Genomic DNA, 13,153 nt, shown 5'->3' with positions numbered 1-13,153 from the left:
CTGAATGCAGCACTTGCCACTATGATGCCAGTCCTCTCTAGTGTATCTGTGAAAAGCCTACGTGTTGGAAAAACATTCCAGAGTGGGATCCCATATACACAGTGGGGGCCAGCAGCGATACTGCGAGCCAGCAGCAGAGGCCATGTCTCAATTTCTCATGCACGTTCGACCAGGCTGCCTGGAGGAACAAGTGTGGGCTGTTTCCAAACCATAGAAGTAGAATGAGGAGAACAGATATCAAATGTGATCAAAATCCTGGGAATGTGCGCAATTATTATTCAAATGTTTTATTGGACACACCGTAAATGATATTCGGAATGAATAATTTCATCGCAGCAGAAATCCAACCAGTAAAAAAGGAAAGTGATTTAAACATGTAATCTGGCAAATTGAATTTGAAAACATTTGCTGAGTGTGTGTATTCCTCAGCTGGCTACTTTAAGACAGCTTTTACAGTATTTCACAGATTTAGCCAAAATCTAATTTGTAAATTGCATTTAATGGTTTGTGGTTGCCTTCCCTTTTTTGTTATGAAGAGTTGTCATGCTGTGAAAATAAACCTGAAGGCTCGTGGACTTGGTGCCAGTAATGAAAATCACTACATTGCCGAGCCGAGGGCTTTCTCTCCACCGTCACTGATTAGCATTCCCGATTGACTGACATGTCCCACTGGCTGCCTAACAGCCGGCTTTAGGAGATGAGGTTCAATTGTGGCTACCAACAAATTGCATGCTTGAGTTCCTCTGCACCCCTCTGCTATCATCCAGTGTAATGTGAGCACACCAGGCAGATCCCTGAGCAGATCCTTCTCCTCCCCTGCACTACAGCCCCCCCGCACAAAGCCACAGAGACCTCTTTCCACATCCCTCGCCACCAGTCCGGCCTCTAAAGTGGTGATGGGCATTACCGTGGCTGAGCCTCTGTGGCTTCCCAGAGCATCCTGCAAAGTGCTTTCTGTTCCAACTGCGGCTACATTGAAGACACACTAGCATACTTATAGCCCCCCCCCCCCCCCCCCCACACACACACACACACACACACACACACACACACACACACACACACACACACACACACACACACACACACACACACACACACACACACACACACACACACACACACACACACACACACACACACACACACACACACACACACACACACACACACACACACACCACACACACACAGCTCCGACTCATATCTAATAAAACATACGGCAGAAAATAATACAACATAAAACTTGATGATATCACCTGATTTCATAACATGATATTTCACTTGAATAAAAATCATTAAGTGAATGCAAACAGAAGTCTTTTGAAGCGGGTATAGATGTAGCTGGTGTACAATTTATAACGGCACCATTCATACACACAAGCATTGGTGTAAAACGATATGTTTAGATCAAATATTTATTACTCAAAGAGCTATTTGTAGGAACCGGAAATGACAAAAAACGGAGAATCCAAGATGCGGCTAGTGATGCAAATAAATAGCACTCTAACAGGTCCGTTAAGGGTCTAAATATGCTGGGGAGGGGGGACAGTTAGCAAACCATGAGATGACAGATGATGCATCCTAGTACGCTGCTGGGACAGGCCGAGCCATGTTGACATAAAACCCAATACTTCCTTACCGAGGAACGGGGCCAGCTTCAGCTAGCTCCTTGCCTCGCACTAAAGATCCCAGCAAGCTGAAGCAATATTATCCGGCTTAATGTTTCTAACATTAGATTTGTCTCTCTGTAGAGGTCCTTCTTTTATTCACCCAAGAGAAGTTGCTAAAGACACATTTTAATCCTTTTTAGGGAGAATAAAAAGAAGAAAGAAAGAAAGGATAGCTGAAAGTATAGCACAAGGGAACGTACTCCCCGAGTCCAGAGCTGCTTCTGAATACTTTAGCAGGACTGAGGACACTCTTTAATTAACTGCAAAACTACCCGGGTGCATTGACAACACAAAGTACATCCTTTTTTTATTTATATTTTACTTCGGTGTGTGTATGAGCGTTCACAAAGTACCAGGCCACACGGGAGTGCCCTAGAGAGAGTAAAACACACACTCGGTGAGCTAACACAGAAACCCAGCCGTCAGCATCTATCCGGTACACACTGCTGCAGAGTCCCAAGCACAGCTAATTAAAAAACAACAATTTCACAGGAGGGCACTCCAAACTGTTCTAAAAAGCACCTCTCAGCACACCGGGGGATCGTCCCGCATACACGGGAGATGAGACAGGTTTTGGGAGCTCAGCTTTTTATGGCTTCATCACACTGGCTTTTTTCTACTACTCACACTACCCTGACCTGAATTTTAATTTTGCTTACGGCATGTGAATTAAGAAATGTAGAACAATCTCCATGCTGACTTGTTTGGATTCTAAAATAACATTTTACAAGACAGTAAAGCAAATACAAATAAAACAGGTGTGGAATGTGAGGTTTTTATGCATAATGTAGTTTAGTTAATGTTATGTTTTGTAGATGGAGCCCATGGCATTTTCTAACAAGCAGTCCATTACAGGGGTGTTGTCGAACACTTTGGTCCAATGATAGGCCTTATTACATGGCTCCTTTCAAAGCATCGGCTTGGTTAGAGGAAAGGTCTCCCTGAGGAAAGGATCTCCCTCCTCCTAATGATGTATAATTGACCTCCCAACACCAGGGCACAACAAACTCTCTCAGGGTGGTGTAATTCCACTCTACCTTTTACATACCGCCCGTCTCGTTGGAGCTTGTTCCTCCTCTACTGCTATGGCTCCCGTCCAACTGACAGCTCTGCCTATTTTCCTTCAAACCTATATGACTTGTTCTCAAATACTCATGCAAATGCAGCATAATATTTGTATATTTCTCCTCTTCTAAAATATATTGAATTCTATTTCCCCCTATAAAAAAAAAAAAATTCCATTTTTTTTATCCCTTAATCTTCAAACCATCTAAATTATTCCTTTTTGAAAATTCACATAACGACAGAGAGGATAAACAAAGGTCAGCTGCATGGGGGGAAAACGCTGAAGACACTATAATCCAATCTTGTTACTATATAATTGCACTATGGAGCGAGATGCGTTAAACTGTGTTGGTGGGAGTTTTAATAACACAGTACACAATTGTTTCCCCTGTCTGCACTTAAACCTGTTCCAAAGGTGCGAGAAAAAACACTGCTTGCCAATTTCTTGATTTATTATAGCTAGTGAGAGCTGATTACGGGGCATGAATCAGCTGCTGTAGGAATGTAATTAGGCACGGAGACCTCTGTAAGGGTAGGAGCTCTCCTCACAGCCCAGAGCAGTTTGTGGGCTGACAAATGCATCTTAAATGGGTGTCATAAAAGTCAAAAAGGTGCCAATTACATCTTTAAGTATCCCATCAATGCAAATGGATAAACAAGAAAAAAGGGGATACTTGTGTCTGTGTGATGGAGAGATCCTGCAGCTAGCATTTAACCTGGGAGGGGTAGAAGAAGAAAAAAGAAGTAGGGGAAAGGAGGGTGAAGAATTAAAAGATGTGATGAATAACAGTGTGTGAAGCAGGACGTCGCCCAGCAGGTTGTTGTGTTTGGCTGGCCTGATCGCACTTGCCACACACAAGATCACAGCATTTAAAATAAAGCAGAGAAAATGGTCAGTTATATGACAAATATGGCACTGTAAAAGCACATCAGAAATATCAGGAAAGAGTGAAAGAAAAAAAGATCTCTGTATGTGTATGTCCTCTCTTTTCAAACTCCAAACTAATTAAAAAAGAAAACTACAAATGGAGAGAGCAGTAACAGGCATGAGGAAGAGATCCTTCCCTCTGCCGGACTGTCTCAGCTTCCAGCCACCTCTGAGCCGTGAAGCCGAGGCTCTGGTATCCCATAGTTACTGCTATGAATTTTCCATTGTTATCAGCCGACTACACTCCTGTCACAAAGCTGGATGAATGGCACGCATGGCAATAGATGTAACTCTTTGTTGCGTGCAAGGTATCTAGCAGAGAGCCATAATGTCCCGGTAATCGAAGTAGAATTGTTAAAAAGGCCGGACACAAAAAGCTGAAAATGTAGTGACAAGCATGAAAAGCGCTCATGCAATGAGAAACACAAAGCACCCCAGGGCCCCTCAAGGGCCCAAACAGCAACCCTCAGCATTGTTGTTATTTTATATAGCCTCAATATTTGCCTCACTATATCTGTCATCTCTGCAGGTTTTATGTGATCATTTAATAATTCAATTTACTAATTTATGTTACTCCATGGCTAATTTCTAATGCTTCTCCATATTTAATTCATTGTTGTGATTTACTATAAACAAAAATCACAAGGGTATCATTTCTACTTTATTGTTATTTATCTATAATTTATGGAATTATTATTTTAGTGACTGTATTAATAATGTTTTATTTATTGTGTTGAAATAGAAGAAAGGATCAAACTGACAATATTCACCTGAACACATTGCAATCATCACACTCCAGCAATTTAACACAAAATAAGTTTAATTTTCTCTAAATGTTTTCAAACTGTGAAGCTTAAATTTAAAATTGAATTATGAATGCCTTTGAAATTGTTGGAGTGTGTGTGTGTGTGTGTGTGTGTGTGTTGAGGTCAGTCGCGCGTGCAAATTCCTAAACTTCCAATTGTTTTATTTTTTTTTAAATTCAAAATAAATCCCCGTTTGCGTATTTTGCTCGCAGGTACATTTAACTCAAATGCAGTTAAAAGCGCAAAAATGTTTTTCATTAAGCCATTCAATTGTTGCCATGTCTTTTATGCCGCACGTAAAGCCATCTCTTAACTACAATAAATAAGCCTGAAACACAAATAAAAAACAGCATGAAATTTAAAAAAAGATGCCCAAAACCAAATGAAAAACACGATAAAATGACAACGGTAAAATAAGTTAAGCAAACTCAAAACAATTAGCATTCAAGGCAAATAAAGGCATCGGATTTTTATAATTTGGATTGATGGGGAAAATAAATCTAAAATACGCTGTAAGCACCATGTAAAAAAGAACAGAAATGAAGTTTCCATATTTTTGAAAGAATCGAAAGCGGATGATGGTGATGGGGGAAGGCCACAGAGGCTAATGCAACCAGGAAATACCGGACAGAGGGCGGAATAAGAAAATACAAACCCGAGAATGAACGCCTGCACATTCTCGGGCCTGAGTGGGATCACATCGTTTTGTTCGAAATGTGCTCGTTGCGCAGACACAAATGTGGAAATATCGTGGGCCAATGTGACAATAAGAAAGCATATGACGTTAGTTCATGACTGTAATGCCGAGCGTCCTTCAGCCATGCTGTGTGCTGCACACATTTCCATATGTCACACTTATTATTCAAAGGGTAGAACAATGTAAAATAAAAGAAAGCTCAGATTGAATTTCACTTATTTACTGTGACTCTTATCTTTAGGATTTTACAGGAAACTCATATTTAACTCCGGCATGGGAAGCAATGCCAACAGGTTATTTATATCATACCTCCATATTGGTAGATCTTTTTGTTTTGTTTTACACCATTACATCTTGTAAAATAATATGACTTCACACTGCATTGTTGCAATGTGAATGACCCACAAGGCCTCCAGGTTAACCAACTAAATCACGTTGTTATGGGGGATTTTTTTTGTTTTAAATCACTGCACAACAACCAAAGCAATCTGAAGAAATGCAGACAGGAACAGCATGATATTGTGCTTACTGTTGGTAGTCGTGTTTGCAGTAAAGTTTCCTTTCTCTGAAGTAACAGCTGGTGGTGAGGGGCTGTTGACACACGGTGCACTGCAAACACTCCTCGTGCCATGAGGAATCGTTGACTCTCATCAGGAAGCGGTCGGAGATGGGACTCTGGCACCCTTCACACACGGAGGGATGGTGACAGTCAGTCCCTGGAAAAACGGAAGAGGAGTTTGAGGCCCGTCAGAAAACAGAGAAGGCCTGAGTCAAGGACTGTCATTTCGCGATAAAACTCCATAAAGACTGCGTATAAAGAAATACACTAGGATGTATGGTGTCGTATCAAATTAAAAAGCAGGATGTATTGGATGCATTTGAATCGTCTTACCAATGAGGGTGCAGATCACAAAACTACTCCAGCCTCTAGATGTCTTTTATAATTCAATTAAAATAAAACTACAACTTGTTCATCATTATCTGTAGTTTTATCCTTTTGCATGCGTACAAATTAACTTTTCATGATGTCGGGAAACAAAACAGCAGTGGGCATTCATCGTAATGGCTTCCAAACAGTAATAACAGTGTTGCGTTGCACTCTGCATAATTCAGAGTGATTTGCTGAAGTTTAATCAGAGGAAATAAGACTCACCGAGCATGACTCCGAGCGTGGCTTGTCCCGATCGCAGGGGATGATCTTCAATTTTTATGCCGTCCAGCATGATGCACGTCTCGGGCGGTTGTCGCGCGGAGAGGCGCTCCAGTGACACCAGACCTGTTGCAATATGATCCATAAGAATACGGTCAGACCTGACAAGAGAAATCCCGGGAACACAAAGGTGTCTGCAGGCACAGAGAAGACGGTGAGGGCTGAAACTTGTTGAAACCGCCTGAGTTTCCGTGTGACACTCAGCTCGGTGGAGGAAAAACTAGAAAAGGAGCTTATGAAATGCAAAAACTCGACTGAGATGCTCGCATTAGTTTAAAAGGTGGAGGAAGCGCACAGAAATCCCCAATGTGTCAAAAGAAGCGTGGAGAGACAGAAAGGACACACTTAACGTGGATAAAAACTCTCGACAGTCACCTGTTATGATCAGAGGACTGAGGAAGCTTTATCTGCTCGCCCTCAAGCCGACGGGAGAAAGGAAGCTGCACAATGTCTTCACGGAATAACAGTTTAGTTCAAGGCGAAAAGAAGAAGCAACCAAACTTGACAACAAATCCAAAAATAGGAGAGTGTGTGTATGTAGATGTCCCGGCTGTAACTCTTTGGAAGCAACAGAGGCGGTTGGCTGGTTGTGCCCTGTCGCTGCAAAAGTCTGAGATCGAGATTGAAGCGAGTGGATCCTCCCACTCCTGCATGCATGGATACACTTTTTTCATTCCCCCATTCACTGCCATTGGGATGCTATTGGAGAAGAGTACAGTGCGCTGCACACAGTCCAATAACAACACACACGGAGAGAAGCGTAAAAGAAAGAGCAGAGAGAGAAAAGTGATATTGTTTTGGCTCCACATCAAAGCCACAAAGCAATTAAACATGGTAATACAAATAAAAAAAAGCAACAACTTATAACAACACACATATAATGATTTATTAAGCGAAATGTTCCATTGTAATACATTCTGTAATGGGATGTGATTATTTAGCCAACAATTCACTTAAAACAAATATTGAATTTAGAGGATTTACCTTGTATATTCATCATGAATTAATGGTTATATTTCCGCCACATTGTGACAAACACAGATCGGCATCATGCCCTGCTTGCTCTTTTGTGTATTGTTTCCTGTGAAGGCTGCTGTCCCTTTCAGACGGTGCACCTGGCGATCAGCGGTGATAACAGCACGAGCCAGGGCCATCCATCTTTAGGGCAGGAACAAGCATTAATAGTAGCTATTACAAACTATTATAGTGATACACAAATTAATTATAATATCAACAGGCTTTTGCTGTATTTATTTTCGCAGGATACCCGGCAACTAGGCTATAGATTTTATTATGTTGGGAATTTCAAATAAACCCAATGCAAATACAATAAAAACACAATAATAATTTATGTAAGATATTCATATTTATAAACAAACATTTAAAAATGTATACATATCATTTATCGGCCTTGGAGGTTTAATATGCATTTTCTAGACGTTTTTAAATGTGCGGAGGAGGGGTGCACTGAGGCCTGTGTGATATCACATCTGTGCGCTGCTGCATGAGAGACACATTGCTATTAAAATATATATAAATAGCTATAGACGGACACCTAGAAGACGGGACATATGAACACAGAAAGCAGTATGATCAGATCACCTCATAACCTTCATTTTAATTCGAATACAATAACCTGCGGCCCAGTTAAAGACAAACGACAGCAACAGTAATTATCCTAATAATAAAAACACATATTATCAATATTAAATATTTTAACAAGATGCTGGACACGATATCAAGAACATTCTTAGTTTATAGTTATTGTAAGACAGACTTTTGAAAGGAATACACAAATAAATGTATATCATTTTCTTCAGAATTATCCAAAGTGTCTGCGCAGCGTTTACCTCCAAGCCAAAGGCCTTTCTGTTGTTCTTGATATCCTCTGTGGAGCATCCAGGCGATGACCTGTAGCCCAGTTTGGAAAACACACAGCAGACTGTTGCGTTGCCCTCTGCCGTTCACTCAGAGAACAGCTGAGGGTATCTACAAGATAAAGAGGAGTCACATTTTCACCTCACCTTTTTAGAATTATATTACTATCACATAAACGCTCAAAGCCTACATACATAGAGAATACATATTGAATGAATGTATTTTCTTTCATTAAAAGAAACACTGTTCTGTTAAAATCAGTCCATACCTGCCAGTCATGAAGTCATCCAACCCCGGTTTAGCTGTTTTTCTTCTATTTCCAGAACTTCTATCAGCATGGGGTCAATTACCTCCGCCTCGCACTATATATTGGATTATCTTCCCACTAAGAAGCATTATGAGCTGAACACTATCAATACAAAATAATCAATACACTTTTATAAACATATTATGAAGCTCGTTTCCCCCCTGTTCTCCTCCCTTCCCCCGTTCATTGTGCAGTTTTCAGCCGGGTCACTGATGTGAATGAGGACATCAAACATTCATTCAATAAATCAATCCGCCAACTTTTAGCCGGCGGTGTTTTAATGAGCCTCTACATGACAGGCCCTCCCTCGCCTGACAAACGTTGCAGCAGGTGTGCAGTACCGAAAGCAATGGTCTGCAAAAGTTAACCAATTTACTTTAAAGTAACCAGAACTGTTGCATCCATCGGAAAGGTAAGAGACCATTATAATGCGCCATTATGGCAATGCACATTCCTGCAACAGGCTGTGATTTAGATTAGTTTCCATAGTGAGTGTGTTTACTCTCGATATTAGGACAGAAATATGAGGTTTTCAATGCAAAAAAAAGTAAATTATTTCGGAAAAGCGAGAATATGATGCTGCATTTGAGCGTAAATTATAATTGCGAACTTTTTACGCAGTTTTACCTGCAAAAAAAATCGGATTTTACTAAAGCAGTGCATGTTAAATTGCAAAAAGAAAACGAAGGCATCTACTATCAGTAATGCCTATAGCTATTCATGTTTTAACACAAGTAATTCGCCATTATTAATAAATGTAGGCCTGTTGTGAAAAAATAAATAATTATACAACTGAAACTAAATATATTACAACGATAAATACATCCAATTATTAAATGGATTCGTTTCTTTTAAATCTCAACCGAACAAACGCATCAATCAAATTGAATGATGTATACACATAGACAATCTTTCAACTTTAATTACATTAACATCACGCTGTTTATAAGCCACGCAGGATCCATTCATTCTCCAACCCAGAGAACAACTCACACTGTCAGGCCTCAAACACGCCCGCAGGCTATAATCAATGCATTGCAAAAATAAATAAATAAAAATCAAAGAAAATAATTATTCTCAACATAAATCCAAAATATTTCAAATGAAATATGTGGAATTTAATTATCACTGAATGTATGCCATGTATTTCTTTGTTGTTGCTTGAGCTGAAATAAGCGTTTTCTTTGAAATTAGCGAAAATATAAGCGTTTTTAAAATATACCTTAGTGAAAATGGGAAGAACTCTTAACATCCTCAAAGGAGAAACTGAGCAAAGACATAATGGCTCCCTAAATTGCATGGCAGGAGGACTTTGATAGTTAACTGACTTTGATCTTTTAATGAGTGTTTCTAAGCTCTCCATGATGCTTGTTTTAAAGCTCGAATGAAAGAAAGGAAAAATCCAGGCTCCTTTCATTTGTTTGCCGAGTTGCACTTGAGCATCTTACAAAACAAGAGAGCAGTTTCTCATGCTACATTTAACGAATGAGAGGAAGTGTTGTTTATTATTCTGCTCTTATCCTGCACATATGGACGTTTGTGTAAAAAGAGCTTTCCTCATGAAGTCATCGGAGCCGCTAACCGATCCGGGATCAGCAGTGACGCTTAGGTCTGAAGGTTTGGACCTCGGCTATTTGCGAGAAATTAACTGTAATGTTATCTTTTTTTTTCTTTTTTCTAAGTGTTAATGTTTTCTGCACAGTTGCTTTCCTATCTTTAAAACTGAATATTGTTATACAAACTGTGATTTCACACAGGAAGCAAACAGGCGGTGCACTGCTGTAATAACAAATATGGGATGAGATGCAGGGCCCCACAGGCCTAAGGGCCCCTGAATACCAAAGTAGCCTTCAACAACTGGTTTGGATTTTAATTTAAATCACAAATTTGGTCCATCTAATTATGTACATTTTTAAGCGTTATTTATATATTTGAATGATCTTGAATGCACATATGCACACAAGATAAACATTTGTTTGGACATCTCATCCCCTTCTTTGCTCTCACTCACATAATTCTGCTTTTATTCGCTTGGACCACACGGCCCATTTTACCGACACAGCCAAAAAAATGATACTGCAGGATAATCCCAACTCCCCCAGGATTAGGCCAAAGTATAATACAGCACTGTCAACCCATGGCTAGATTTGTTTATGTTATGATTTATTGGATTCAGCTCCCTTTCCCCCCACTGACACATTTATTGAGTTCCTGACAGATAGCCTGACAGAGCCCTGTGTGACAGCGAGCTGACATACAAGTTTGAAATGTGAGTCTGAGAACTCTGTTTACCTTTATTTGTGGAGTTTTTTTAAAGACACAAAGCAAAACTGAACTGTAATTTAATTTACAAGAGATTTAATAATAGAGCCCAGACTATAAACACTTAGAACATTTAAATGCAGCCTCAAACTGTAGTAGCCTACTGATATGATCACTGCTAATGTTATTTAAATACGTATGACGAATCAATAATTATAAATTGGAAATCATCTAAATGTACAAAAAAAAAAACTGTTATAGATTTAATCAATTGAATGTTATTTAATGAAAGTTGAGTTGCTACCTCTGAAATAGGGTAAATAATAAATGTAATCTGATATATTGACTTCTAAGTGGTTTTCTTATTGTATCTCAAGAAAATACCTTAATAATCCCTAAGAATCACAAAGGAGAGCACATGTTTAAAGCCCTCCATCTCCTGTTTGTGAAATCTATTTTAAAAGAATCCCTCAATTGTATAAAGTGCTTTGATAATAATAAAAGAAAAAATGAATAATAATCATAACCATTTCATGAAAATCTGGTCAAAAGTAAAACTGGTTAAAAGGCATTTTCTTCTAAAAGTATTCAATTTTCTGGCCATTTTAGAAAGTCTCATGATCATCCACATACTCTTAACAACACACACTCCTCAGAAACACTGAGACAGTGATCCGGGAGTCAGTCAGATGAATGCTCCTGCTCCCCTGACTCAGTCTAAACACAGTAACTTCAGTTGTTTGCGGATGTTACCCGAAACAGCGAAAACCCACTATCTGAATTACAATATCACCCCCTGCTGGACAAACCCAGGCAGTACAAATCACTCCAATAACTTCTGTTATAACTTAAAAATACCACAAAATAAAGAAATACAATTGTGTAAAGAATGGAGAGATGTACTACTAAATGATATACATACATTATTAAACAAATTAGCATTACTCTATTCTTTCATTTATTACCATGTTGCTAGTGTTTGTCAAACTTTCAACTCAATACTGGATTTGTTTTTAATAATGTACATTATGTTAAAGGATGTAAATGTTTGTCAAAATATGCTCTCTTATAATAAAGTAATAATCCAATATGATCAGAACAAAAATAATTTCAGTATTTTTTTCATTCTTTATCTCAGACACTATAACATACATGCAGGAATTCACATCATTTGTATTACACATATTAACTTCCCCACTTAATTCTTATGTAACTATTTTTTACGATGATAATAATTCAAACACCATGTCCTGAATTTCCACTCCTGACTTTGTATTAGCTGTTATTGAAACAATTCTTAAGATATACGTTTTCTTAAAAAATGTAAAAAAGGACATTTGCCTACTAATTATGAATGGACGTTTTTTTTTTCTTAAACCTGTTGATTGGACATCTCTTACATTAAAATGCAAAAAAAACGTTTACAACAAAGAGTAATAATAGATGTTTAACTATGTTTTTAATATGTTGCTCATAGTATTTGCATTTGTATTTAGATGTAATGTTCCTCTCCTCTCTTGTGTGAGTGTGATAGTGTTTTTTATTTGCCATTTTTTGTCCGGTTATTCATCTTGTTAATCTTGAGTTGCACTGTGCACTTTTTGTTTTGTGATAAAATACAAAAACAAAAAACGTATATACATCATAGATTAAAAATATACATGTATATTTTTCTCATATAAGAGATGAAAAGATGTATTCAGCACTTTCAGTATAATTTGTCTGCGATAACGATGCCTTTTCGCTTTTGGTTCCGTATTCTTAATCTGTAATGACAACCATCCTTAGAAAAAAAATATACCTACATTTGCAATAAAAAAAAGTATATATTAATAGTTAAACAAACTTTAATTTATTTATTATTATATTTTCATCTTGAAAAAAAAAAATGACTACAACAAATCTATTTTGATATTTTCATTATATTTTAAATTATCGTAAGAACTGTTTGTGTTTATTCACCATTTCCATATTATTAGACAATGTCAAAATGAACTTTCTCCTTATCATATTTTATTTGCTTGAAGTTAAATTACATTTTTTTCCACCGCAGCTTCTTGTGGCTAAGCAAAGAACACTAAAATGTAAATTAGGGTATTTTCTGAATTGTGTCATGCAATTAAAAAACCCAAACAAATATAAAATGTTTTGTTAAAACCCAATGTAGACTTTTATTTTTTCCAAGGGATTATCTTCAAAACATTTAAAAGAAAGTGGTTCAAAGTTGGATTGCAGACGGCACCAGATGATACTTTATGAAAGCCAGCAATAACACAATCTGTTGATCCTGTGATGTGGGGATCTCCCCTTCCCTTCTGTTGCACTTC

The 13,153-nt window shown here is 38.2% G+C and overlaps 1 protein-coding gene across 3 annotated transcripts in view; it reads right to left on the bottom strand.

The window, feature by feature from the left end:
• lmx1bb (LIM homeobox transcription factor 1, beta b) overlaps nucleotides 1-8,353 on the bottom strand; it is a 50,352-nt gene extending 41,999 nt beyond the window's left edge. Inside the window, exons 1-4 of one of the 3 annotated variants that reach the window (XM_034212436.1) lie at nucleotides 8,230-8,353; nucleotides 7,364-7,537; nucleotides 6,323-6,445; nucleotides 5,699-5,885 (exon numbers count right to left, since the gene is read on the bottom strand). In XM_034212436.1, coding sequence (XP_034068327.1) covers nucleotides 5,699-5,885; nucleotides 6,323-6,445; nucleotides 7,364-7,379 — 326 coding nt within the window. In that variant the 5' untranslated portion in view covers nucleotides 7,380-7,537; nucleotides 8,230-8,353. Of the gene's footprint in view, nucleotides 1-5,698; nucleotides 5,886-6,322; nucleotides 6,987-7,363; nucleotides 7,538-8,229 lie in introns of those variants that run through there. The other 2 variants (XM_034212438.1, XM_034212435.1) reach the window with 2 other exon arrangements.
• Nucleotides 8,354-13,153: the final 4,800 nt, after the last annotated feature.

The sequence above is a fragment of the Gymnodraco acuticeps genome, unplaced genomic scaffold, assembly GCF_902827175.1.
Source record: "Gymnodraco acuticeps unplaced genomic scaffold, fGymAcu1.1, whole genome shotgun sequence".
Taxonomy (NCBI): Eukaryota; Metazoa; Chordata; class Actinopteri; order Perciformes; family Bathydraconidae; genus Gymnodraco; species Gymnodraco acuticeps.
The sequence above is the reverse complement of the archived record's forward strand: the minus strand, read 5'-3'. Positions and strand labels throughout refer to the sequence as shown.